At 48.6% G+C, this 25,429-nt stretch overlaps 4 protein-coding genes across 8 annotated transcripts; 2 read left to right on the top strand and 2 right to left on the bottom strand.

Annotated features, from left to right (window-relative positions):
* Positions 1 to 446: 446 nt before the first annotated feature.
* Positions 447 to 12,020, bottom strand: LOC148317872 (serine-rich coiled-coil domain-containing protein 2-like). 3 transcript variants are annotated; one of them, XM_088284306.1, is made up of 15 exons: positions 11,668 to 12,020; positions 7,159 to 8,055; positions 6,872 to 7,000; positions 6,638 to 6,811; positions 6,371 to 6,444; positions 6,133 to 6,300; positions 5,848 to 5,938; positions 5,645 to 5,729; positions 5,482 to 5,569; positions 5,097 to 5,165; positions 4,934 to 5,020; positions 4,475 to 4,609; positions 4,233 to 4,338; positions 3,626 to 3,665; positions 447 to 2,888 (listed from the first exon to the last, which is right to left on the bottom strand). In XM_088284306.1, the coding sequence occupies exons 2-15, from the start codon at positions 8,033 to 8,035 to the stop codon at positions 2,843 to 2,845; spliced, it is 2,169 nt and encodes a 722-aa protein (XP_088140432.1). In that variant the 5' UTR covers positions 8,036 to 8,055; positions 11,668 to 12,020; the 3' UTR covers positions 447 to 2,842. The 3 variants fall into 3 exon arrangements, with proteins under 3 accessions (XP_088140432.1, XP_088140430.1, XP_088140431.1); XM_088284304.1 differs by lacking the exon at positions 3,626 to 3,665; XM_088284305.1 differs by lacking the exon at positions 3,626 to 3,665 and having other exon boundaries at positions 5,645 to 5,726.
* A 937-nt stretch (positions 12,021 to 12,957) lies between these two features.
* On the top strand, positions 12,958 to 14,545 carry LOC148317871 (D(1)-like dopamine receptor). The gene has a single exon (XM_088284308.1). The coding sequence runs from the start codon at positions 13,006 to 13,008 to the stop codon at positions 14,341 to 14,343; it is 1,338 nt and encodes a 445-aa protein (XP_088140434.1). The 5' UTR covers positions 12,958 to 13,005; the 3' UTR covers positions 14,344 to 14,545.
* Positions 14,546 to 15,471: 926 nt separating this feature from the next.
* On the top strand, positions 15,472 to 20,371 carry LOC148317870 (uncharacterized). 3 transcript variants are annotated; one of them, XM_088284360.1, is made up of 5 exons: positions 15,472 to 15,603; positions 15,758 to 15,819; positions 15,892 to 16,998; positions 18,124 to 20,160; positions 20,241 to 20,371. In XM_088284360.1, exons 1-4 carry the CDS (start codon positions 15,581 to 15,583, stop codon positions 20,157 to 20,159), a joined length of 3,228 nt encoding a protein of 1,075 aa, XP_088140486.1. In that variant the 5' UTR covers positions 15,472 to 15,580; the 3' UTR covers position 20,160; positions 20,241 to 20,371. The 3 variants fall into 3 exon arrangements, with proteins under 3 accessions (XP_088140486.1, XP_088140485.1, XP_088140483.1); XM_088284359.1 differs by having other exon boundaries at positions 15,892 to 17,844; XM_088284357.1 differs by having other exon boundaries at positions 15,892 to 20,160.
* A 2,097-nt stretch (positions 20,372 to 22,468) lies between these two features.
* Positions 22,469 to 25,379, bottom strand: LOC148317869 (hydroxycarboxylic acid receptor 2-like). Its single transcript, XM_088284747.1, has 3 exons — positions 24,333 to 25,379; positions 23,559 to 23,739; positions 22,469 to 23,068 (listed from the first exon to the last, which is right to left on the bottom strand). Exons 1-3 carry the CDS (start codon positions 24,723 to 24,725, stop codon positions 22,566 to 22,568), a joined length of 1,077 nt encoding a protein of 358 aa, XP_088140873.1. The 5' UTR covers positions 24,726 to 25,379; the 3' UTR covers positions 22,469 to 22,565.
* Positions 25,380 to 25,429: the final 50 nt, after the last annotated feature.

Here is a 25,429-nt window from a genome sequence, read left to right as displayed (position 1 = left end):
GTGCTTTAGTGACAGTTTGGCCTCGTCGCTTCTTTTGTTGAGTGGAGATTTTTTTTTTTTCCCAAGCTGCACTTTGGGACTTCTTCTGCCATACTGTGACAGCAGTGGAGCATGTTGGTTTAAAAAAAAAAATCTATATTTATTTATATGGCGCATTTGCAAAGTGGCTTTTCAAAGTGCCATCAATTGAATGATCCACTGCATGTCCTGCGTTGAGGGGAATTTCCTCAAACAAGATGTTTGAACGCGAGCCAATGAGACGGCAGCGTCTATGATGACATCATGATGTGGCATCTTCACTGATGAGGTTTGACAAAAACCAAATGAATGAGACCAAATTGCTTCTCTTTCTTCAGTTTGACATTCTGAAAACCAAAATACTTGTAGATTGATGTACGAGGACATTAAATACTTTGTGGCTGTAAAGGCACAAACACGACAAAGGATCAAACTTGATGAATGTTTATTCTGCGGGTTTTCTTTTGATTCGTGTCACCTTGGGAAGATCAACGGTGTTCTTTTTCTTGTTGGTGATGAATTAGGCAGCGGACGGAGGCAGCCCGTCGGCCTTTTCCGTTGACTTTGCCGTTTGTGTTGACGGCCTGCGGGAAGCCAAAAGTGCACCCGGTTTGTTTGATGTTGTCATTCAGCGGTCAGATTTGTCATCGAGGCAAAGTGTTGGCGACAGCAGCAAAAGTAGAACGCACCAAAGAGGACATCGGTTTTAGGTTTTAGGGGTCGGCAAACAATGAATAAAAAAAAACAAAACGTTTGGCCTGAAGCTTCGCCGGCAGCAGGTTATGGACTTTTCTGGTCCTTATAAAACTATTCCCAAAATCATGCCGATTTCTATTGGTGGAAAGTTAATACTACAGCCCAGCAATGAAATGTGAACCGAACCGATTCGTTAGATATTTTTTAAATATGTCTGTCGGTGAATGAGTGCTTAGTGAAATGAAAGCAAATCGAAATGAAAAATACGAGGCCAAAGTCCTGTCGAATAAAATAGCGGGGCTTCAGCGCCATCTTGTGGCACCGAGGGGAAATTACATTCTGTGTTCTGGCGTGAGGGGCATCAGGTTTTTTAAATTTTTATTTACAGCAACCCCGTAAATGGTTATGGATTACTGTCTTCTCATTTGATTTAAGACGCGAATGAGGAGGAGGTTTTGGCGTGTAAAATTAAACTGTCATCTTTCAGGCTCTGTTGCAAAAACTTGATCTATTTGTTGTCTTTTTTTTTGTGTGTAAATGATATGGATTTAAAGAGGCAAAAGAAGATTGATGGGTCAGGTAATTCCCAACGTATAAAAACACGTACGCCTCCCTTTCCTGTCGACCGCTGATGATGAAATATTGACAGCGCCTCACGGCACGATTGCCCCGAGTAGATGAAAAAGGAGAACGAGGACATTCACACGCACACACGGTGGAGCTTCATCTCGGAGACAAGACAGTTGAGCTTGGCGCAGAATACCAAAGTTGAAGGAGGTATATTTTCTCCAAATCCCCATTGGCCGCTTGCTACGCTTCGTCTCCGTGGCAACCGGCTTTATCTACTACACCTGATCTGTTGGTGCTCTCAGGTGAATCACTCTGCGTGTGTGTGTGTGTGTGTGAGAACTAAAAAAAAGACAAAAACGCAGAAGATGATGATGAGGCTGAGGAAGATACCAGAAGAGAACCAATTAGAGCCGCCTCCTCTTCTTGGCCTCGACAAATGTCAGGAGGGGGGAGGATAAAGATGGACGTTAACATTTTCAAATGTCTTTTTGCCACCAATGTCAAAAAAAAAAAAAAACTTTAAGAATCAGACCAAATGATTCATTTTACACTTCAATGTCTTGCCGTTATATCACAGTTCATTGCTCGCGCTATTACCTGCTGGATATTAAACAAAAGTTTATTTTGTTTTTTTTAACCAGAAGTGTCCAAAGTCCTTGAAGTGGGGGGGGAAAAAAAACGAGCGTTTGACTTGTGGCTTGCTGAACACAAAAGAGTGACTGACGTGCCATAATTTCACCCATCGTGAGCGAAGGTCACTTTGCAATACAAAACAGTTGACTCCTTCCAAAATTCAGCGTCTGGAATTAAAGAACTGCGTCGTATGGACCCGATTAGACAGATAGAATGACGGCCATCTTTTCTCCATCTAGTTTGTCTGAATCAAAGATGAGTAGAAATCAAATAAAACCCAAACATCCCGTGGCCAAATCCTCTTAAATACAAATTTGGTTGTTCAACCCGTTGTCAAAAAATGCACTCAATGGCAATCGACACATTTAAACGCTATGAATCTTCATATTAGCGAGACCGCCGTCATGCACGTGGCTTGCCCGCATGAGCCGTCAGAGAAGTTCCGAGACTGGTGTATCTAATTTATATATTTATCTGAATTCTTGTTGTATTGCACTGGAGAGGGGAGCCCTCTAATCTCGTTGCACACTTGAGTACAATGACAATAAAGGGATTTCTAATTCTAATTCTAATTAAGATGGATATCAATAAATGCTTAAATGTGTCGAGCAGCACTTAAAGGGACAGCGCGTCTTTTCTTCTGTGTTGCATATTTTCAAAAGCAACTATCACAAGCCGCGAAAACGAAGCGCTGGCAACAGGAAAACGTCGTCACAGTGCTCAATAAATAAGTTAACTTAATAAATAAAGTTCCTGCCAGCAGAGTTCAAGTCGAGAGGATACGCGAGCCGCCGTCGCCAGCTTCCTGTTGCATGCTGGGAAGCCGTCGCCTCACACGGGAAGAGTCTGAGGCGGCCCTCAGGGCAGCGCGGGATGCGTTGAGCCGAGCTTGGGGGGGCGCACTTTCTGTTTGCTGGCGGCTCGGCTAGTGGGTTCGGCTTTTCCGGGCGGGGGCGGCAAAGTACCTGTGGCTGAAACACACAAATAACTTTTAAAAAGGAGAAAACCGTCAGAGAAAGATACATTGATGATGTCACAGGCTGCCTTGTGTTTCGTTTGATTCCAACTAAAAAAAAATGAGTGCTGGTATCTTAACTTTGGTTTTTTCCTTCAACGCTTTTAGGGCACTATTAAAACGTTTTTCAAGTAACTTTTTCTTTTTAATGTCAGACATTTTTTCTAAACTACGACTTCATCCTTTGAAATGTTAACCGTATTTGATCTCATCTTTTGTTCATGCCAAGTTGAGCAATGAGCCTCCAATGAAGTCAACCCAACAGCTCACACAAGCAAAGCTTTCTCTGGTCTACACTGACGCCTGGCGGACACTTTGGGTACTGCACTCACTACCTTTGCTGTTTGAGGCTTATGTGTGTGTGAGGTTTGAGAGTACATGCAAAGTTGTGAGAAGGTGATGGGCGAAGGAAGTCTCCTCCTGCACACTTGTGGAGGTGTTATTTTCTTTTTTTTTCTGCCCTCCACTTGCCCATGTCCTTCTCTGGGAATCATGCAAGCGTTACCTAATCACGAATCATCAACCACAGTAGAACCGGCGTCTTTTCGTGAGATTCACTTTTCCATTACTTTTATTCATCTTAGGTATTTGGGAAATCATGAAAACGAAGGTTCCACTGCGGAAGGATTTTTATGTGGTCCTAAAAAGTCAGTAAAAGGTGCGATGTGATGCGGAGGAGTTTGCCAACATTACCAGGGCGTGTCGCTGAAGTACAGCACGAGTGTTTCCACTTCTGGTGGAGGCCGAAGTAAAAGTGAGGAAGCAAAAGACGAGAGAGAGAGAGAGCAAGTCGGAAGGACAGCAAATGAGATCGATGGATCAGTGTTATTAAAGTGGACTGAGGCGGAAGCAACAAACGTGCCCCGACCCCCCCCCCCCCCTCTTTTTTTGGCGTCAGCTTGGCTAATGTAGACTCATTAATAAATGAAATTAACCTTCATGAGCTCATTCATATTTCACACGCTTAATATTCTAGCAGCTTAGTGCCGACGGAGATGCCATTTTAGCTCCACTTTAAATGTTTTAAGCTGTTTTTTCCACGGCTGAGAAAAGTCCACTGCAGATGTTTTCGTCCAATCGAATCATTTTTGGCGCTCGGGACTTAAGGTACAAAATGTGCTTTTGATACCTTGACTTCTAACCAAGTAACTAATGCTTTGTTACATCCAATTGATTTCTTCATTGAAATTAATCAAACTGACATTGATCCGTTCCAGCACCGCAAAAAAACGTTTTTTGGTGTGTGTGTTTAATGAAGAAAACTTGTATAAATTCAATAAGACGAGAGAGAGCCACTCACCTTTCCTCGCTAGGTGGGAGGGGATGCTGGGTTTGGGCCTCCCGCCGTAAGGTCTGGAGCGTTGGTACTGCCAAGGTGGCGAAAGGAAGGCGGAGGGAGAGAAAGCCTGAGGGAGGACATTCATTTTGCCAATCGGCAGAAAGGGGGCTTGGATTTTTAAAAATACTTTACTTGACATGAAACCAATGAAAAGGGGTTGGTCGTGTGTGTGTGTGTGTGTGTGTGTGTGCACGCGTGTGTACCGTGCGCTCCCTCCAAGGCGTCTGCGAGGCGACGCTCTCAACCGCTTGCTCCACCTCGCACGTCTGTGTATGTCGTTCAGTCATTTCCGACCTGTCTGTCGGGCAGCGACACCTGCTGGTTGCCGGGGCGACAGCCTGCACACGACACAAAAATCCACTTTTTCCCCTTCGTGTATATTTAAACGGTTCGGCACTCGTCTATGCACCGATTTTCCACAATGATCTTCAAACCCGAAGAATGTATTTAGAAACAAATGACTGAATTCACTTCAACCCGTCTAACACTGTGCGTGCTTAAAAATCCAAACACTTTTTTTTAAATACTCAAGTAACTCATACTAGCGAAGACAAATTCATTTGTGTTTTAGTTTGCCTGACGTGCTTTCTTTTCTTTTTGCAATTCCTCGTGCCTCCTGACCTCTAAGATGAAACGGATCAAAGGTCAAAATCCAAACTGACCAGCTGTAGCGTGAGCTGCGAGATGACCCGCTCTTTGCTCCTCAGCTCCTCTTTGAGCTGCTGCACCTCCTGCAGGAGCGTCTCCACCTGCACGAGCGCAAAAGCAGTTTGGCAGCTCAACACATCTTTGTTCCGCAAGCGTGTGTTGAAAAGCGACGCTGACCTGAGATTGTTCGCCGTCTTCGGGACTGAGCGTGTCGGTAGTCAGAGTGTCGTCGTCCGTGTCGTCGTCCTAAACCAGATAAAAACGCTCGTTTGCAGCCACTCCGAACCATTCAAAGCGAAAAATCCTAAAAGCAGTACTTTGGTGCTGTCTTGGTGTCAAGGAAATATGTTGACGTGAGTTAAGGAGCAGAACTTTTTTTTTTTTTGCCTAAATCCAAACATTCTTGAAGTGGTGACAATCCACCAATTGCAGGTTTCCACAAAAGCGGGGTTGAATTTATTTTTTATTTTTTTATTTTTTAAATGTGCAAATGTGATCCGGCGAATGTTGTGCAATGAAACGATTGGATTAAACGAGAGGCCGCGTGCGCTTGTGCTCTCACCTGCAGCAAAAACCTTCGCAGGAGTTCCAGCTGTGACCGAAGTGCGCCAAAGTCTTCAGCAAGCTCCTCCACGTCCACACCGGGAGACCTGAGGGGACGGCGCCGGCGCCGGCTGCTCAGTCACTAAAAACGTGAGCGATTGGGATTGTGGTGCATTTTCAACCTGTCGTCAACGTGGACGTCTCGCGCCCCCCAGCAGAGCTGCCGCCGCCTCCACTCAGCCATGTGGGACGTCCCGTCTCCTTCTGCTGGGTGAGCGACACTCGAGAGTTTGCATCAGTTGAACAAACAACCCGAACCGCAAAAGTCCATCGCAGTCGATCGGACATTTGCGTAGTCGTCCGAGAAGTGTGGATGTTTGCGCACCGGTGTGGAGTGAAATGTCGTCAGGGAAGTCGGCGTCAAGCATGAGGTCGTCGTCATCCAAATCACAAGAGTCCACATTGGTCAGGACGTCCTGGGGACGGATAAAAAATAAATAATTTGAATAATTTTGTACTCTGTAATGGACACATGAGCCAGCTCCAAATAAATACGCTGGTGAAAAATAGAAAGTTTGAGTCAAGAAGTCATCAGAGAAGGATTCATTTCCATGTTTTTCATTGTTGAGACATAATCTATCATGATTAAAAAACAAGCGACGTTTCTTACGCTGCTGTTGACATCGGAGTCGAAGCTGCCGACGTGCCGAGCGAGCCCGCAGTCCACCGAACCCCGTGCGACGTCGCCCCCTAGTGGCTCCAGTCCCTCCTCGTCCCACATGTAGATGCCCCCGGAACCGCAGCTGTCCGACGGGGACAAGTCCAGCGACGAGCCCCCCTGGAGGGACACGCAAAACGACAACAAATAAAATAGGCGCGATTGACTCGAAATGTGATTTGATGGCTACCTGCTCGTGATACTCGCATGGGCTGGACTCGCTGTGGCGGGAGAATCCGTTCAGATGGTTCGGTCCGTTGTCGCCTGAAGACAAACAAAGTCTTTTGTTTTTCATAGTTTTCATCCTCGGAGAGAGAACGATGATGACGGAGACGGAGGAGGATGTCAAAAGACAGATTGGACGAGCCCGGTTGATAAATAAATAGCTGGCGATTAAAAGAAAAAAAAAAATGGAAGGTCGTGCGATCGAGCTCAAGAATAAATGAGCCCAACTGACCGGCGAGCGTCCCGTGGGTCCAGTCCAAAGTGTTGTCCAGGAAGTGCAGTTCCGTCGCCACGGCAACGCCATCGCCCGCCACCGGCCGCTCACATAAGCCGGCGCACGATCGGTCCAGGCCGGAGTCGTCTTCGTCGTTCTTGGCGAAGAGGAGGATGCCCACGCCTCCGTTTCCTAGGAGACCAAAAGGCCCGTAAGACGGTGCCGATTGGGCCGGCGAGGACGGGTCCTCACCCAGGTCATCAAAGTCGTCCATGTACTCCTGACTGGCGCGGTTGTGGTCCACCGATGAGCCGGACGACAGGGACATGTCCTCCGGAGCGTCACGAGCGACGGAAGGTTCTGCCGCCTCGGCAGGGCGATCTGGAAAACGGACCACAACAACTTTCGGAAGGGGACTTTCAAGAAATCGGAATAAAAGGCAATCACCTGGACGCACCGCGGGCAAATATTTCCTCCTCCTTATCATTATTTCCTCTTACTTCTCTATTTGTTGCGCTCATATAAATATTTGCTCTCACCTGGACTGCTTCCTGCGGAGGACGGCGTCCTTGCTGAGGTTTTGGCTCTCGCGTGGCCCACTTCTGCCGCCGCCGCCGCCGTTCGGGCCTGCTTGCCAAGTGACGGCCGCGATAGTTTATAGCTGACGCCGTTGGCTTTGAGTGCCGGAAGGAGGGACTTCTTCATCTCCGCCTCGATGGAAGAACTGGACTGTTTGCGGCCCGGCTCGGTGCTGACGGACGGTGCCGATGCCGAACAAGCGGCGGGGGACGCGCGGCGCTGGACCGCCAGGCTACGAGGGCGCAACCCATCGCCTTTGGCGACGCGCGAGGGTCCCCCCGATCCGAGGCTGTCGTTGGAGTGCGAGTGGGCGGCCGGCAGTGAAGAACCACATCCGGACGCGAGACGAGAACTCAAAGTGGGACTCGAGTGAGTGGACCAATGAGGGGGTCGCAGTTTGGATCCGGGAAGGTTCTGTTTGGACCCAGTTCGCCCTAATTTGGAAACAGGAAGTCTGTTTTTTGCGACAGTAAGTCCAGTTTTAGGGACAGGAAGTCCGGTTTTATAAACGGGAAGTGACTTGTCCGACGACTTTGATCTCTCCTGGTGGGCGCCGTCGTCGTCGTCATCGTTTGCATCCGTCACGCCGCTCTCTTTCCTCCATTTGCTGGAATATTCAGCGGGCGTGCGGATGGTTCCGATCCGTCTTGCTGAGGGCGCCGGTCCGTTGACGGTGCCGTGGCCGACCGCGGGCCCGGGGTGGTGGTAGAAGCCGTTGGGGGGCCGGCTGGTAGGGAAGGCGTGCGAAGCGGCGGCGGGGGTCGGGCTCGCACTTTTGGACCACGAGCCAAATTTGGGCAATCTGGACACCGGCGTGGGCATGGCGCGGGCGGACATCAGATGAGGACGACGAGGAGCTGAGGGCCAAACAAAAGACGGCGATAAGATGTCGGCCTCACTTAATTATTCACCACTTCTCTCGCTACCATGCCAGCTTTTTCGAGCATACGCCGACGTGTGGTTCCATTCGGACATAGAAAGACGCCAGATAATTATTCGATAAAACACCCAGCCGCTTGAGACACACTTGGATTGCCTTGATTTAGGAGTGTCATTGGTATCATGACACAGTGGAAAGTCAAAATACTTGTAGAGAATCGATGCTTTTGGGTATTTTTTGTACAGTAGATGAAAGAAAAAAAAAAAAAAAGCTCAGGGATTCACCAACTCATTTTTGGAGGGGAACTTATTCCTTTTTTTTTATCCCGTGTGTTGGTCTCAAACTTTGAGATGATACCCCACTAAGTTGTAAAAATAAATCTCTAATCTCGTCGCACACTTGAGTACAATGACAATAAAGGGATTTGTGATTCTGATTCTAAATTGATGGCATATCTGAGCATCAATAATTTGAGAAATGTTCTTAATTTGAGTCGGGAAAATCCACGTGACCAAAGCCGCCTTCACCGATGCGGCAAACGTGTCCTCCATCAAAGGACAACGTCGAGCGCCGCTTTGCGATTGGCTGCCGCCTTGTGACACACGCCCGTGTGTGTTGTGTCAACACAGACGGCCGCCGGTGTTAACCGTGGAAAAGCCGCACCCTGGAACGGCCCCAGGCAGAGGAGAGGCCCGTTTTGTTCGCCGAGCTTTCATTTGCGGCCCATTCCAGTACCGAAACGACACCCTCCTTTTTTAAGTGGAATTTTATATTGAAGATTTCAAAAGTATTTACTCATTTCATTATTCTTGCCTTAAAATATGTCATTTATTTGCTTCAAATATTCTTTACTGTTGTTACGCTCTTATTTATTTTGGTTTAAAAATCAATCACTCCCGTTTAAATATTGTACATTTCAAAATCCTTTTGTCTTGTTGGAATATTACTCTTATATTCCACCTTTTTTAAATAGTCACTCTTAAATAATAACACTGTTCTTGAACTTTGTATTTACGATTGTTAATAGCCAATTTAGTTTTGTGGAAATCAGATTTACTGGCTTGAACACAATCAAAACGCAACAAAAGTTTACCTGCAAAGGCATCTAAAGTGTTGAGCAGAGACGACAAGCAAGTGAAATCCACTTCCAGCTAATTTAATCGTCGCAAAAACAAACTAAATGTTTTGCTGCCAGCGCTGGTGAACATCTGATCTGAAGTGGGGAGGAGGAAAAAGAAGATGATAAGAAGCTTCATGAGCTGCTCGGGGAGGAAAAAGAATCATCTGATTGAAGGTGCGCTTACATAAACGCACCCGCAATCCACACGTGCGCGCCTGTTCCTGCTCCTTTTAAAAGAAGAAAAAATATTAAAAAATCAAAACGGCCAAGTTAGCAAATAGGAGAGGCTGAACTGCATTAATAGCATTTGCGTTCATTTCAATCTGACTTTGTATCTCAATTCACAACTGTACATAAAATATATATATTTTATTTATTTTTTTTTTTAACAAGTGACAGCACATATACCCCAAAAAATAAAAATGAAAAATAAGTTTGCAACTCGAATAAATATTCAACTGATCAATCAATTCTGACATCACCTCACCCAACGCAGCCTTTGACCTTTTTAATTTGTATCTTTCGCTCTCTCTCTCTTTCCTCGTCGTCAGTGAGGTCACATGATTCCTGCTCAGCATACATCAACAATGTCTTTCTGCTCCATTTGTCTAGCCGGCCAGCTGAAAACAATCCAAAGGCCGCCGGCTCGAAGGCCGAATATCATCAAATTGCGCTGTGGTGCCCTTTAACTGAAAGCACCAAGAAAGGGGGAGGAGCTTCCTGGTCCAGCACCGCGCCAATCAAAACAGGAAGTGGACACGCTGACAGTTTCCCACAGTTGGCATGACAACCATGGTAACGCACACACGTGTGCTCGTGAGCAAGTGCCTTCTGAAACTTTGCACCGCCGTTCCGCCACGTCACCATAAGATGAGCGCAAAGGTGCGTTGATAAGTGACGCAAGTGATTGGACGAAAGACTCAAGAAGGTTGGGCGGGGCCAGCGCAAACTTGTTTGGTAGGCAAAAGCGTGCAGAGCGAGTGGAAAATTGAAAGAAAACCTCAATCACGTCATCGATTACTCGACGTCGAGTCAACTTTCGGCACCGTTGCGTCCATGACAAACTCGAACTCCATCAATGTCACAAGATGGCGGCAAAGCAATACTTTTGTCTAAATTCAAAATGATCTAAAAAAGCCAAATAAGTTCGGAGTGAAGATTCAGCAAGAAGAACATTTCCGCCGGCGTCATGGCAACCTGGCACAGGACAACTTCTCTGTTGTACTGGGAAGGCTTCACCCAGTTGGGGGAGGGGGGGGGGGGGTCGTTTTTGTTGAGCCCCGCGAGCAGCATCACTGATGCAGAACAAAGACGCTCTGTCTCCTCACAGCGTCGCAGATCCAAACACCTCGCTTCTCGCTTCTGATGGACACGGGACAAAGGTTCGACAACAGCGAACCGCCTGACCCCGTGTTATTAGTTGATATGACTAATAGAACGTTTAGTCGCAGTCACGTTTGAAAAGCCTCAAACCGCTTAAGACTTAAGAAATAAATGCTATTACAGTCTGGCTGACTCTAAATATAAAAGTGTGACAATTAGCTGATCTGCAACACATTTTACACAAATTGAAATGATGTGCCGTGCTCTCGTTCACGACTCCGATTAATCGAAGGCAACATCTCGCCGTTCACGCACGTCGGGAGAAAACAGTTTCCCTTGCCTTTTGAGGAAGAGATCTGACATGAAAATATTTCCAATGAGACAACTTTTATTTGATGACCATTTTAATACTCGGTTGACTGATTTGGATGGATTTAAAGTGACATCGGTCAAGTTGCGTTTGAATCCAAAGCGTTGCTTAGCTTGGCTTTTAATTGGATAATGTCTTCAGGAAACATTGAACATAAACAATAGTGGGTGTTGTCAAACCTGACGTGCGAATGAAACCGGTTGTGATCCTAACATCACTTTCGAGTGTTGTTGTTTTTAAACGAGACGACATGAAGCATGTTAACATTACAGAGCAAGCTTTTCTTTATTAGTGTTTTCAAACCAATTCCATACTTGATTCAACTTCTGGACCAGTTTTAGGGCCTCCCTCTCAGCACATTTGTTGAAACCACTTCTGATCCAAAACCTCACCGCCATCCCTTTTACTGGATCTTTTTTCTTTTTTTTTTTTTTAATTTGACACATGGCATAAACGACGTGATCATTGCTACAATGACGCTTAGATTGTGTGTATGTATCTAACATCTATTAAACATGAGCCTTAGCTTGAGTGCTGTCCATTCAGAGCTCCGTTGACTTTTTGGGCCACTTAAAGGTTCCATCGCCGCTTGACCGAGTTGGAGCCTTTCAAACATAAAATGTGCCGGATGGTCCTTGTCGTGGATGTGCAACATGTTAGTCGGCGTGTATGCCAATCATCATTCACGTACAGTATAGTCCCCCAAAAAATATAATAATAAATTGTGAGCGTGAAACAAACCGGTGGGAGTGGGGGGGGGGGGGCGGGGGGCTCACCTGTGATCAGCAGACGGCATCGGGCGTGAAAATGCGGAAATGGCGCTGCGGAGGACGACCGGATCGTCTTGCTTCCTTCCAGGACGGGAGAGACGCGACGAAGGCGGCGGCGAGCGAGCTCCGTCTGACGTCACAGGTCGGCGCGGCTCCGTGACGTGGGGAAAACAGGTGAGCTTGCGGCGGAGGCCGTCCGGTTTCATTTCACGGAGGCCTGACGTCACGTCGTCTCCAGCTGCCTGCCTGCCTGCTGAATCATCCGCGCGCACGCTCGCGCTTGTGCGCATGCCCGATGAACATCTGACGGTGACGTCACCCCTTCGGACTGAACGCCGGGGTAGCCGCGCCGGAAGTGGCTGCATTTCACATTAAAAGTAGTCCGGAAAGAGAAACAAAGCCACTTCGAGTTTAGTGCTTCGTGTTAACGCGTCAGACAAAATACTCTGCATCCAAGTAGCTTCACCATGACAAACATTCAAATGCGAAATCGTGCTCGACATCAAAAACAAGACAAAAGTGTAATGTTGCATTTAATTTCCTTTTTTAGTGGGCATCTGATGTTGATTTAAAATCCATATGACAACATTTGAGAGATTTTAATTGTTGTGGAATGGTTTGGGATCCGACATTGATGTCATAATAAAAGTGAATCGATATCAGATACCCGTTTGCTTGGTCACGCTGCGTGTTATGTTTGTTGATCAATATTGTCACAATTGTGGTCATCTTCATTGCGCAATGACTCGATCTGTATTTTCGTGTTCATGTCCAAAATATATTTAGATTTTGTTCTAGTGGCTCAAACTGCCAGAGACAAATTTCTTGTGTGTTAACATACTTTGTCTTTTTTTTTTCATTTCAGCTAACAGCTTCTGAATGGATGATACTCCATCTCAGTGACACCATGAATATATAAATGTGATGTCCGGGTGAGTTTGATGTGCATGAAGCGATAATCACCTTCACGTCCACTCCAAGGCACCTTAATGCGCAGCTCCCGGATTGTTTTTCCTGGACAAGTGTTTAAAAAATATATATTATTTTTTGCAATATATTTAAATGAAATGCTGATCTTAAGCAGCCTGGCCTGGCGCCGGGGTAGCAACGACCAATCTGTCCCGCGCGACTTGGTCAACAATTCAAGTCACCAACCAAAGTTGACGATCGGATCGCAAACTGTGCACGGGTGCGATGTGATGCTGTGCATCGTGGTGTGAGGCAAAAATGTTAAAGATGCGCGGAGGGGCGGGAGTGCGATTGGGGTGGGGCGTGGCGGGGCCAGAACGTGGGGGCGCAGCGAGCCTCGATGCAGCTGCGTCCGATGGCACAGACGAGCGAGCCATGGTCACCCGGGACGCGCGCAGCCAGTGGCCGGCCACCACGGCGGGCGAGGACAACGACGCCCCCCCGGGCGCCTCCGGGGAGGTGAGCGTGGCTCGCGCGCTCACCGGCTTCGTGCTGTGCGCCCTGATCGTGTCCACGTTGCTGGGCAACACGCTAGTGTGCGCCGCCGTGGTCAAGTTCCGCCACCTGCGCTCCAAAGTCACCAACTCGTTCGTCATCTCGCTGGCCGTGTCCGACCTGTTCGTGGCCGTGCTGGTCATGCCGTGGCGCGCCGTGTCCGAGGTGGCCGGCGCGTGGCTCTTCGGCCGCTTCTGCGACACGTGGGTGGCCTTCGACATCATGTGCTCCACGGCGTCCATCCTCAACTTGTGCATCATCAGCATGGACCGCTACTGGGCCATCTCCAGCCCGTTCCGCTACGAGCGCAAGATGACGCGCCGCTTCGCCTTCGTCATGATCGGCGTGGCGTGGACGCTGTCCATCCTCATCTCCTTCATCCCCGTGCAGCTCAACTGGCACCGGGACGCGCGCGCCCCCCTCAACGCCACGGGCGACGCCGCGGACCGGCGGCGGCCCGCGGACGACTGCAACGCCAGCTTGAACCGCACGTACGCCATCGCCTCGTCGCTCATCAGCTTCTACATCCCCGTGCTCATCATGGTGGGCACGTACACGCGCATCTTCCGCATCGCGCAGACGCAAATCCGCCGCATTTCCTCGCTGGAGCGCGCACCCGCCGCGCCGGCCCCGCGCCCGCGCGCCTCGGCGCAGGACGAGAGCGCGCTGAAAAGTTCCTTCAAGAGGGAGACCAAAGTGCTGAAGACGCTGTCCATCATCATGGGCGTGTTCGTCTTCTGCTGGCTGCCCTTCTTCGTGCTCAACTGCGTGGTGCCCTTCTGCCAGGCCGCGGACGCGCCCGGCGCGCCGCCGTGCGTCAGTGACACCACCTTCAGCATCTTCGTGTGGTTCGGCTGGGCCAACTCATCGCTCAACCCGGTCATCTACGCCTTCAACGCCGACTTCCGCAAGGCCTTCTCCACCATCCTGGGCTGCAACCGCCTGTGCGCCAGCTCTGCCGTGGAGGCCGTGGACTTCAGCAACGAGCTGGTGTCCTACCACCACGACACCACCATGCACAAGGAGGCCGCCGCCATCCCGCCTGGCGGCCCCCAACGCCACTTTGACCAAGTGTCACTGGTCTCCGACGACACTCGGAACCGTGCCGAGCGGCTGCTGGCCGCCAGCCTGCAGAGTCGGTGCGAGGCCGACATCTCCTTGGACATGACGCCCTTCGGCGACCCCTACGCCGTCCCGGGTCACGTGCAGGACCTGTGACAATTCGCTGCAACCTCATATCACAATAACATAATTCTAAAAACAGCATTTGGCATATATTTGTCATATTGAAGAAATAAGGCTTTGGTTCTGCAGCAACAGTTGGTTTGTTTTCTGAAACGTCACACAAATGACAACGCTTGTGCGCATAATCTGACTGAATATGAAAATTGAAAATGGCTCAAAAATCTGCTCTAAAAGTTGAGAAAATCAGCGTCGAGAATCAAGATGAATCCATCCTCAATAAATCTTCCATTTCTGTCATGACTATGAAAGCAAACATTCTTTTGCAAAGTCGAGCCTTTAAAAACAACCGCAGCTGGATCCAAAAAATAAAACCATAAATTCATGACAAAAACTGTAAACAATAAAACAGTGATGAGTCTCATATTGAGCTGACTTTGGAAAAAATTTCTGACGATTTCCTGAACTAAATTGATTGTTTGTGCATTTCCGCACTGTCAATTTAAAATCATGTCCTGTTTTTCAATAAAGGGATGGAAATGAAAACATTCAACCATTTGATTTGTTGAGCGCTTGTTTGTTTTGCAAATCCAATGTGGCGTCGAAGCACAAAATAGAAAATAAATTCACGAGTGTTTGTTGAAGTCGTTTTGCGAGCTCTCAGCCGTCCAACGACGAGACGATGAAAGCGGCGCCAAAGATGAAAGTGAAAGAGTTGAGGGCCAGCCTCACCTTTGACCCCTTCATGTGCGTGTTGCGTGCACGTGTGTTCTTTCCTTTTTCTATGCCTCAAAAGCTTGTTTGTGTCCTTTCAAAGTGACTTTGAGGCACACACACAAAACAATAGCCAATAATATTTAACTTGAACGTATAAAATCAAAATCAAATCTTTAATTTTCAAAATGAAAAAATCATGTGAGAAATTTCCATTTTGTTATCGCGTATCGTTTAAGTTGCCAAAATAGATGTGTTATTTGGATAATACGCAGCAGGCCGCAAATGGCCCTCAGGCCGGACTTTGGACACTCCTGCCCGAATCATTGATTTTGCATTTTCATATAGTCAACTGCCAAGGTTTTTTTTTTGCTTTGTGTGATCATGTGGTCCAAGTCGTGACAAGCGGCAACAGGAGCGCCTCGTTATTGTGGCGCAGGTGCGTGCAATGGTGGCTAACGAGTTGCGTTAGTTAAGCAGCAAGCGGCCGTCCCCGTCACAGACCAGCTCGCGTTCTCGTCGGCGGTCCTGCAGAGGCTCAGCTCTCCGGGTTTCGAAAATGGGGCCTGGACTCGCTGCGAGGTAAGTTGCCGCTTCAGCGTTTCACGCTTTCTTCCGAGCGGTTCCCAATTCTGTCGTTTGACTGGAAGCCGATTTGAAAGACTTTTGTCAATCACACGCTCATTTTGGGTGATTGTTGTCTTGCTTTTAGTTTGACTTGTTTTGTGTCCTGCAGGTTTTCTTGGATCTGCTTGTTGTTGATCAACAATGCCGCAAGTGTCCCTGTGCAACCAAAGTGTAAGTGTCCAATAAATGTGCCTTCATCAACGTCGACACATCTGGCTATTTTTTGCTTTCCGCCCTCCTCAGACCACCACTGGCCTCTATCCAAGTCCAGTTCTGGGCTAGCCCCAGCACCAGAAGGTCTGCGCCCTTCCCTCGTGACCCTGCAGCAAAAACGCTCCCAAGTGTACTCTGCAGACCAAGATGCCAACCCCCCCTCTGGAAACCCCTCCCTCTCTGGTGCAGTGTCCTCAGACTATGCCAACAAGCGCCTTGTGGCCTACGCAAGCAACTCCAACCCGCACTCAAGTGCTCCTGTGCCTCCTGCTCACACGTACGCTAGTGCTCCTGGTTCCGATTCAAGATGGGCAGTTTATGATCCGACATCCAGCTACAAAATTTTAAATGCCGGCAAACAAGTTAGCACTGCGACGTCACCACCGTCAGCCAACCTGGACCTCCAGTGGCGCCAACGTTGGGCATCCTACGGTCCAGTCCATGAGCCACCTTCCGGCTACCAAACTACCTCAATGGGCGGTTGGAAAGTCGACTCCGTCAAGGGCCAGTCGGTCGCAAATCCAGGTAGCGACCTGCCACCAAGTTGGGCCGAATACATTTCAGTTTATGAGCCACCCACCAGCTTTGAATCCCCAACTGCTCCTTTGGTCGTTCCCGTCGGTGTGAAAGGGAGTCGTCCTGGCATCGGAGAAGGACCCCCTGAGTACCGTCACGTTGATGTGCGACCTTCCAGCTTCAAACAAACAAGGGTAGACAAAGTTCACACAGTCAAGGGGCAACGAGCTGTGAATTCAGCAGCAGGCCAACCTCTGAGCTGGCCAACTTTCAATCCAGTATATGCGTCATCTTCCGGCTTTGAGTCAATTGCTCCCGAGGTTCTGTCTGGTGGCGTAAAAGTCGGTAGTGCCGCTACAGGGAAGGGGCAAGCTGCAACTAATCCAGGTGGGAACCTTCACCAAGGTTGGTCAGTGTACAGTCCCGTTGATCTACAAGCTTCTGTCTCTGGGTCAGTCAAAGTTGATGCTGTGAAAGGGCGACAAACGCTTAATCAAGCAGGCAGCTTCCCTCCAAGTTGGGCCGTGTTCAATCCTGGCTATGAAGCCCCAACGCCTCCCAAGAGTCCGGTCAATGTAAAGGGACAACATGCAGCTAGTCCAGGTGGCAACCGGCACCAAGGTTGGGCAGTGTATAGTCCAGTTGACGTCCAGCCTCCAGGCTACAAACCCTCAACAAGTGCAGTTGACTCTGTCAAGGGGCAGACGGTGGTTAATCCAGGTGGCATCCTCCCCCCAAGTTGGGAAGCCTACCGTTCATTTGAGGTGCAACCTTCCAGCTCCAAACCTGCCACTGGCGGAGATGTCCAAGGGCAACAGACATCTAGTCTGGGTGGCCCCGTGCACCAAGGTTGGGCAACATACAGTCAAGTCTATGATCCGCTGACTGCTCCTGACAGGGTGAAAGTGAGACCTCCTGGTACTGTTAAAGGTCAGTCAGTTTTGACTCCGAGTGGCAACCTGCAACAAAAATGGACCACGTACACTTCAGTTGATGGGCAACCTTCCATCGCCGGTTCAGGCAAAGTTGATGCTGTGAATCCCACGGGCAGCCTCCCTCCAAATTGGGCAGTGTTTAATCCTGTGTATGAGTCATCTCCTACCTTTGAAGCCCCGACTCCTCCGGAGAGCCCCGTCAATGCAAAGGGACACACCACTCGTCCAGGTGGCAACCCGCACCAAGGTTGGGCAACATCCGGTCAAGTCTATGATCCCCTCCCTGTTAAAGGTCAGCCAGCATCGAGGCCGAGTGGCAACCTGCGACAAAGATGGACTTCATTTGAGGTGCGACCTTCCGCTTCCAAACCTGCAACTGGTTCAGTCAAAGTTGATGCTGTGAATCACGCTGGCAGCATCCCTCCAGGTTGGGCCGTGTTCAATCCTGGCTATGACACCCCAATGCCTCCAGAGAGCCCGGTCAGTGTTGGGGGACAACATGCAGCTAGTCGCGGTGGCAACCGGCACCAAGGTTGGGCAGTGTATAGACCAGGTGATGTCCAGCCTCCTGGCTACAAACCCTCAACGGGTGGCGACCGGTCACCAAACTGGGCGTCCTACAGTAAAGTTTATTCGCCAACTGCTCCTGTGGTTGCTCCTGGCACTGTGAAAGTGCAGCAGCCATTTAATCCGGGTGGTAACCTGCAACCAAGTTGGACTTCATTTGAGGTGCAACCTTCCCGCGCCAAACATGTAACTGGTGTTGTCAAAGGGCAACAAGCATCTAGTCTGGGTGGCCCCCTGTACCAAGGTTGGGCAAACTACCGTCAGGTGTTTGAGCCACAACCTGCTCCAGGTGGTGTGAAAGGCCCGCAAGTATCTATTCCAAGTGGCAAGCTGCCCTCTAATTGGCTTGAGTACAGTCAAATCCATGTGCCACCTTCCCGCTCCAAATCTGAAACTGGTTCAGTCAAAGTTGATGCTGTGAATCCAACTGGCAGCCTGCCCCCAAGTTGGGCAATATACAATCAAGTGTTTGGACTACCTTCGAGCTATGAATACCAGACTATTCCCGGCACTGCCAATGGACAACCTCAAGATCCGGGTGGCAACCTTCCCCCAAGTTGGGCCGCTTACAGTCAAGGCTACTACCCACCGTCATCCAGCTACAAACCACCAACTGCTCCTGTGGTTTCTCCTCCTGGCAGAAACCTGCAACAACGTTGGACCGCATATGGTTCAGGTGATGTGCTACCTTCTGGTTCCAAACCTGCAACTGGTGAAGTCGTCAAAGGGCAGCGAGTGTCTAGTCTGGGTGCCCCCCCGCACCAAGGTTGGGCAACGTACAGTCAAGTCTATGATCCACTAACTGCTCCTGACAGGGTTGAGGTGAGTCCTCCTGGCGCTGTTAAAGGTCAGTCAGTATGGAGTCCGAGTGGCCACCTGCAACAGAGATGGGCAGCGTACACTTCAGTTGAGCAACCCCCAACGGCTCCTGTGGTTTCTCCTCCTGGCGGAAACCTGCAACAACGTTGGACCGCATACGGTTCAGGTGATGTGCTACCTTCTGGTTCCAAACCTGCAACTGGTGAAGTCGTCAAAGGGCAGCGAGTGTCTAGTCTGGGTGCCCCCCCGCGCCAAGGTTGGGCAACGTACAGTCAAGTCTATGATCCACTAACTGCTCCTGACAGGGTTGATGTGAGTCCTCCTGGCACTGTTAAAGGTCAGTCAGTATGGAGTCCGAGTGGCCACCTCCAACAGAGATGGGCAGCGTACACTTCAGTTGAGCAACCCCCAACGGCTTCTGACACCCCCCCTGATGTGAGTTATTTTGGCATTGGACAGCCAGCACCTGACACCAGTAGAGAATCACGTCCCGGTTGGGTGAAAGTGGGTGCACCTGCTAGCAAGAGGCACGATACCTTCTTTCAAACCCTCATCGGACCCTCAACTGGTGGCGTCCAAGTTGACGCTGGCAAGGGGCAACCAGGAGCAAATCCTGGTCTGAACTTGCCTGCAAATTGGGAAGCAAACAATCGAGTGTACCTTCCTTTCCGCTCCGAAACAAGTGTTGTCTCTGGTGGCAGTGGAAATGAGCAACTTGGCGGCAGGTGGCATCCAACCGGCAACCCATCGTTCAACAAAGTCCAATCACCGTTTGTGAAGGGCCAGCCGGCAGCCCCTCCAAATTGGGCCGCGTCCAGCTCAGCCTACTGGCCAGCAAGTTTCAACTCCGCAGTTGCTCCTCTAGCCTCTCCTGGTGCTGCTCACATGAGTCTTCCTGCTGGCACTGCAACAGGCAACGTCGGTTCTGACTCTAGAACGTTGCTCTCTGGTTGGCAAGCATACGGTCAAGTCAACAAACCTTCAACGTTTCCTGCTGGCTCTGGGCGACAATCCTCCATTCAAGTGGTGTCTGGTCCACTTCCAAGTCTTCAAGTGAGCCCTCAAAACAGGTTGCCTCCCAATTGGCTGTTCCAATCTGTGGATCTCGACAATCAAGCCGCTTCTGGACTTGAAGGCTACGACTCTGCCCGTGTTCCCAACTGGAGCCCTTCTGAGGGCAGCTCTTCCCATCCAGGATACGCTGGCCAAGATCTGGAGCGGCCTTCCGTCAAACCCGGCGACCCTTGGCTGTCCTCTCAGCAAACTTTCAATCAAGACATGGAGGAGTTTAACAATGAGGCAGATGAAAACAAGGCGGCGCTTCCAACTTTTGTTGTTCGCAACCGAAACGGCTACCAGCAAGAGCGCAAAGAATTCTCCAGAATGCATTATTCCCAGAAGGATGCGTATCCTTACGTTCCCGACTTGCAAGACGACCACCGATGGCTTCCAAAGGCTTAAGGTAAGAAATATATTTTTTTAATTTGAATTTCCCCAAGAATCATGGTTTTAATTTGCACTTTTTCCCGTCTTCTCTTACAGGTTAAACTTGCAGCTTTGGTTCCTTGCTGAGTAAGCTTCAATAAATGAAAACAAAAACTCAACTTGTTTGACTGCATCATTCTCTTTTCAGGTTGAACTTTCATTGAACATAAATAAAAGCGTTGAAATGATTTGGACTTCTGTTCTGCTCCTTCGCAACATTAAAGTTCAAATTTCTGGCCCTGCCGCCAAATTTAAAACGGGTTGTACACAATGTGGACTTGCTGTATAAATTTTTTTTTTTTTTTTTCCCTTCTGGTCAAGTTTTGACTAACGTGTAAAACTGCTCAAGTTAATTTAAACGCAGTTGGCATCTGCCGTCTTATTTTTAACCACTGAATGAGCAACTTTTAGGTACTTGGTCTCAAATTTAAAATGTGTCACGCAAGAACTTGTGGCTGAGAGGTTTGGATTAAAAAATAAATAAATAAATTACTGCCCTCAAACTTTGTACTGAGGACAATTTGCAGAATAAAAAAAAATTGAGGGCCAAGATTGATTTAGCGATTGTTGCTCTGACAAAGTGACCTTTTGTACTAATTTACGGCGATGCTGTTAATTTAAAGAATGTAATTTCCTGGTCCGACTCCCTTCATGCACTTCAAAGACAACTTGGAAATTGTCGTGTGGTTGGACAGCATGAGGCTTTCTGTTGACAAGCGAGCCGCGTCGAGGTTCGCTCTCTGACATTTATGTAGAGTGTCATCTCCCAAGATGAGCTGTGAGTTCTCGCTGCCGGCTAATGGCGTCGCTGATTACTGGAGAGGTGCCGTGAAGGAGTCCGAGCGGACCACTTGTGCGCTCCGCCATCAGTGCTTCGGGCTCTGATTTTGGCCCTTCAGTGGCAAAGTGTCGCTAAGCTGAGGATGCCAAAGCTTTGTGCTGTTCAGCCGCTAGAAATGAAAAAAAAATCCAATTGGTACCAGGAAACTGGACCACACCCGGCTTAGAATATCATTACTGGCTTTGCTGCGGGTCACAAATTGATTTTGTAGTCTTGCTGTTGGGCTTGTGCATGAATATATTCATAAGCGTTTAGTTCCCTCTTGCTGTGATACTCAAGTGGAATGCCACCAATTGTGGAAGTGAATGATCAAACTGTTAGAGAGGCTTCTTTTTTTTCCCCTTGTCAGGTTGTCACGGTGATGTTTCATTTTGCCAAGATCAGGAGGTCCACTCCAAAAGTCCCATCTCTTTGTAATTTGCCTTCACGTCTCGATGCGAAGCAGCCAGGAGCACATGATTAGCAGCTTGTATGTGATGAGCCACTTTGATGAGATCATCTTGTGTTAGCACACGCGGTCGACGCTATCGCTTAGCATCACACAACTTCACTGACATTATATATATATATATATATAGAGAGAGAGAGAGAGAGAGAGAGAGAGAGAAAGATCTGTATGCAACTCCCAGCTTGTAATACAAAACATGAAACGCGTGTATTATTTGTCCTGTTATTGAATGGATCAGATATATTTAATTTGTAATTGACGATGTCCATTTCATTATTTGCAAATATATTCCCGCGATTTGCGAAGATGCGGAAGTAAAACTCGGAAGTACCTGTTGTAGGCGTGTCTTTTCAATACCGGGGCGGAGCTAATCGTGTTTCCCTCCATCAACGGCGATCAAGCATGGCCGCCTTCGACACTCAACCAAGTTTGAATTTAAATTACTGTTTAGATTACGAGCGTCAGCTTGTTATAAGACCGAAGAATTGAAAAGGAAGATCATTCTGGTGCCGTCCCAACAAGAAACTGTCTGAAAATTGCGACGAGCCCATTTTGCTCGAGCATCCAATTAAGCAGCAAACAGGGAGAGCGACGAGGGAAGTCAAAGCAGCTCGTGGTATGTTTGTTTATATATTTATTTAGATTTGACATGTTTACCATTTATTTAATTCTCGTAGTAAGCCAACAAAGCAAAACAAACGTCAGACGTCTGACTAAAATAGTCCTGCTGATGTAGTTGTGTGATTTGTCCACGTGGTGGTGCTGTGCTCTCAGTCGTTGCTTCCAAAACGCTTGACTTTTTTGCGGGGGAGTGTGAAGTTTTCTTTGTGATATTTTTATATCGCATTTCAATTTACAAGGCGCTTTGGAGACAAATAAAGGAAGGGCTGCTCACCGCTCACTTTCAGGGCACAGAGAGAGAAAAACAAGCCCATTCAATGACAAGGCAGGTGTATGGAATGGTCTCCAGTCAGTGGTGCAAAAAAAGAGAAAGAGGACTTTTGAAATGAATCAATCTCTTTGTTTGGACAAATAAAGATGAACAAACATTTTGCCGTGGAGGAAACGTTTCATAGCGTGGAAGTGAAGCGCTTCACCGACTCCGATCGGTCGTCCTCACACTTTCAAGCTCCACCTGGCCGGTGGACTGAGACGTGGACACGGACGTGGATGGGTCGCCTTCCTGCGCCCGGGAGCACCGCAGTCTCGGTGGCACAGCGGCCAGGAGCTGCTTCCTGAAGACGGAGCTGGAGAAGACGTAGAGGATGGGGTCCAGGGCCGAGTTGAGGAAGTTGAGGCCCAGGGAGACGATGGTGAGCTGGGTGAGCGCGTAGAAGGCGGCGCAGTCCTGCGGCCGCAGCGCGCGGCTCAGCCACAAGCCCAGCGTGGTGACGGTGGTGGGCAAGAAGCACAACAGGAAGATGGCCACGATGGCGGCGCACACGCGCATGGCCTTGCGCACCTTCGCCGCGTTTCCCCTCTGCCGTCGCTTCAGCGAGCGCCAAATCCGCACCGAGCAGAAGATCAGCAGCGCCAGCGCGATGACAAACTCCAGCACCGTCAGCACGCGGTGCATCGACACCAAAATGAGAATGCCTGCCGGATTTCGAATTTCTGCTTTTAGTGCCAACATTTTCAAACTTTTCACATCAAGGCAAAACAAAAGAAAGTCGTCTTTGAGCAAACTGTTTCTTTTTTCCTCCAAAATACAATTTGCAACTAAGAGTATATATCTTTTCCACCCACTAAATTGGCACTTTAGTTTGTTTTTCCCTCAAAAATAAAAAATTTTTTTTTTCCAAAATCGACAATTTTTGTGAAAATCTCCAAATATTTTCTAATTATAAATCTACTTTTTTTGTATTTTAAGAAAACATCTGTAAAACAATGCGAGCCTTTTTTCCGGACAAAATCAAATGTTTTTCTCCCAAAATGTAACTAACTCACTTGAGTGAAGGCTTTTGCCTCAATTTGCGATCGTGCCGCTAGGATGGCAAACTTTTGCTACGAGTGACCACAAACGGGTATTCGTCGCTTGCGGCTGGATGTGAAGAAGATATGGACTGCGGATGTTTTGCGTGGCTACCTCGAGCGGCCTCCTTGTAGGAAGTGAAGAAGAAGCACTGTGTGGCGTCGCCGCTGCCCTTGAGGTGGTCGTAGGCCAGCAAGGGCACGCGAGGGCCGCTCACCAGCAGCCACACCAGCAGCGACAAGACGCCGGCCTGTCGCTTGCTCATGCGGTTGAAGCGGTGGTGAGGGTGGACCACCTGCACACAAGCGCTCAGTCAGTCGGACAAAAACCCTTCAGCATCTTAGCTTCTGGCAAGACCAACAAATTGTCCAGAGGTGGCAACGTTTTTTTTCTACGTGAGCTCAGTTGGCCGGCTCAACTATTTTGGACATTTATCATTTCATTTCATGACAGAAAAATTGTGAACAACGCTTTTTCTTTCCAGTGCACATGATGTGTCGAACTGCCGCTCCATAGCGCCAGCTACTGGCGAGGAGGACTTAGGCCATGTTAGATTTTATATTTTCTATTTTACCTTGTGTGTGGCAGGAATCTGCATCTTCCATACCTTAAAATAAGGTTTGTATTGGTCAATACCGATACCAGTGAGTTAAAAAAAAAAAAAACAAATATATATAAACACTGACCAATTTGATCAGAAGATGGACCAATATATCGCTTGGTAACAACACGTTTGTTTAGTGGACAAGAGCAGCACGACCCACAAACGGCCATTGAAATATATCGGCCAAACAATAATCATTCAGCCCTAAAGAATTATCCGCAAAATGCTGATAAATATTCAAAGACACCTGGCACCAAGTCATTGAAAGTTGTGGCTGTTCTGACCTTGACGTATCGGTAGAAGGCGATGACGGTCATGAGCGCGATGCTGGCGGTGCGGTTGGAGAACATGAGGAAGAGGTTGAGGCGGCACACGACGTCGCCGAACACCCAGTGGCCCCGCAGGAGGGCATCGATGCGCAGCGGGAGGCTGACCAGCGCCAGGAAGTCGGCCGCCACCAAGTTGACCAGGAACACCGTGTTGGCGTTCCACGACTTGATGCGCAAGCAGAAGATCCACAACGCCACCGCGTTGCCCAGCAGGCCCAGCGCCACGTCCAGCGTCAGCACCGGTGGCAGGATCACGCCCTCCAGCTGGATGCCCACCGGCGGGCACGCGGCGCCGCCGCCGCCGCCGCCGCCGCCGGGCGCTGGCGTGCTCCTCAGGTCCGGATCCATTGCAGAGTGTTTGTGTTTTCAAAAGGCAGGAAGCTTGCTGCTTCTGCTTTTTACATTATGAAAAAAAACAACCTTTCTTTCAACATCTGCAACTTTTTTCCTCTTCAGGTTTTACACCAAAAAGTGAAAGTGTGGAGGCAAAAGAAAATGTTCACATAAAAATGAGACAACAAAAGACAGGAAAGAAAGAATTTTGAACTGAATTAATCCAAGGTGAAAAAAAATAACTGGAGCTGCAAATAAACGACTCAATCGACGACAATCTATTCATTCATTCGTTTAAAGATGACATTTGACTTCAAATTGTCCAAACGCTTCTCAGCAGTAAGCCTCAACTTGAAAAGCCCCAAAAAAGAAAAAAGCAATTTGACGCTTGAGCAACTTTACTTCCCCATTTTCTGTTTGCGTTTGACCAATTCATATTTGTGTTCGGGTGCGTGTGTGTGTGCGATAGCTGCTTATGTGTGCGCAATTTCTGGATATGATGGCGGTTTGTGCGTGAGTGATAAATGTTCTAGTCTGTGAATTCTGTCTGTCGGTGTGTGCGTGTGCGTGTGCGTGTGTGTGTGTGATTTGCGTGTCACTGTTGGGTGTGTGTGATTGTATTCTGAGTGGATTTGTTTTGTGTGCGTGTGCGTGGGACAGGTATCAGCCGGGATTAATGTATAAAGGTGTGTGTGTGTGTGTGTGTGCGCGCGCGTGCG

The sequence above is a fragment of the Idiotropiscis lumnitzeri genome, chromosome 20 (assembly GCF_059441095.1).
Source record: "Idiotropiscis lumnitzeri isolate Australia: NSW breed Sydney's pygmy pipehorse chromosome 20, RoL_Ilum_1.0, whole genome shotgun sequence".
NCBI lineage: Eukaryota > Metazoa > Chordata > Actinopteri > Syngnathiformes > Syngnathidae > Idiotropiscis > Idiotropiscis lumnitzeri.
This window is presented reverse-complemented; position numbering and strand designations above follow the sequence as displayed.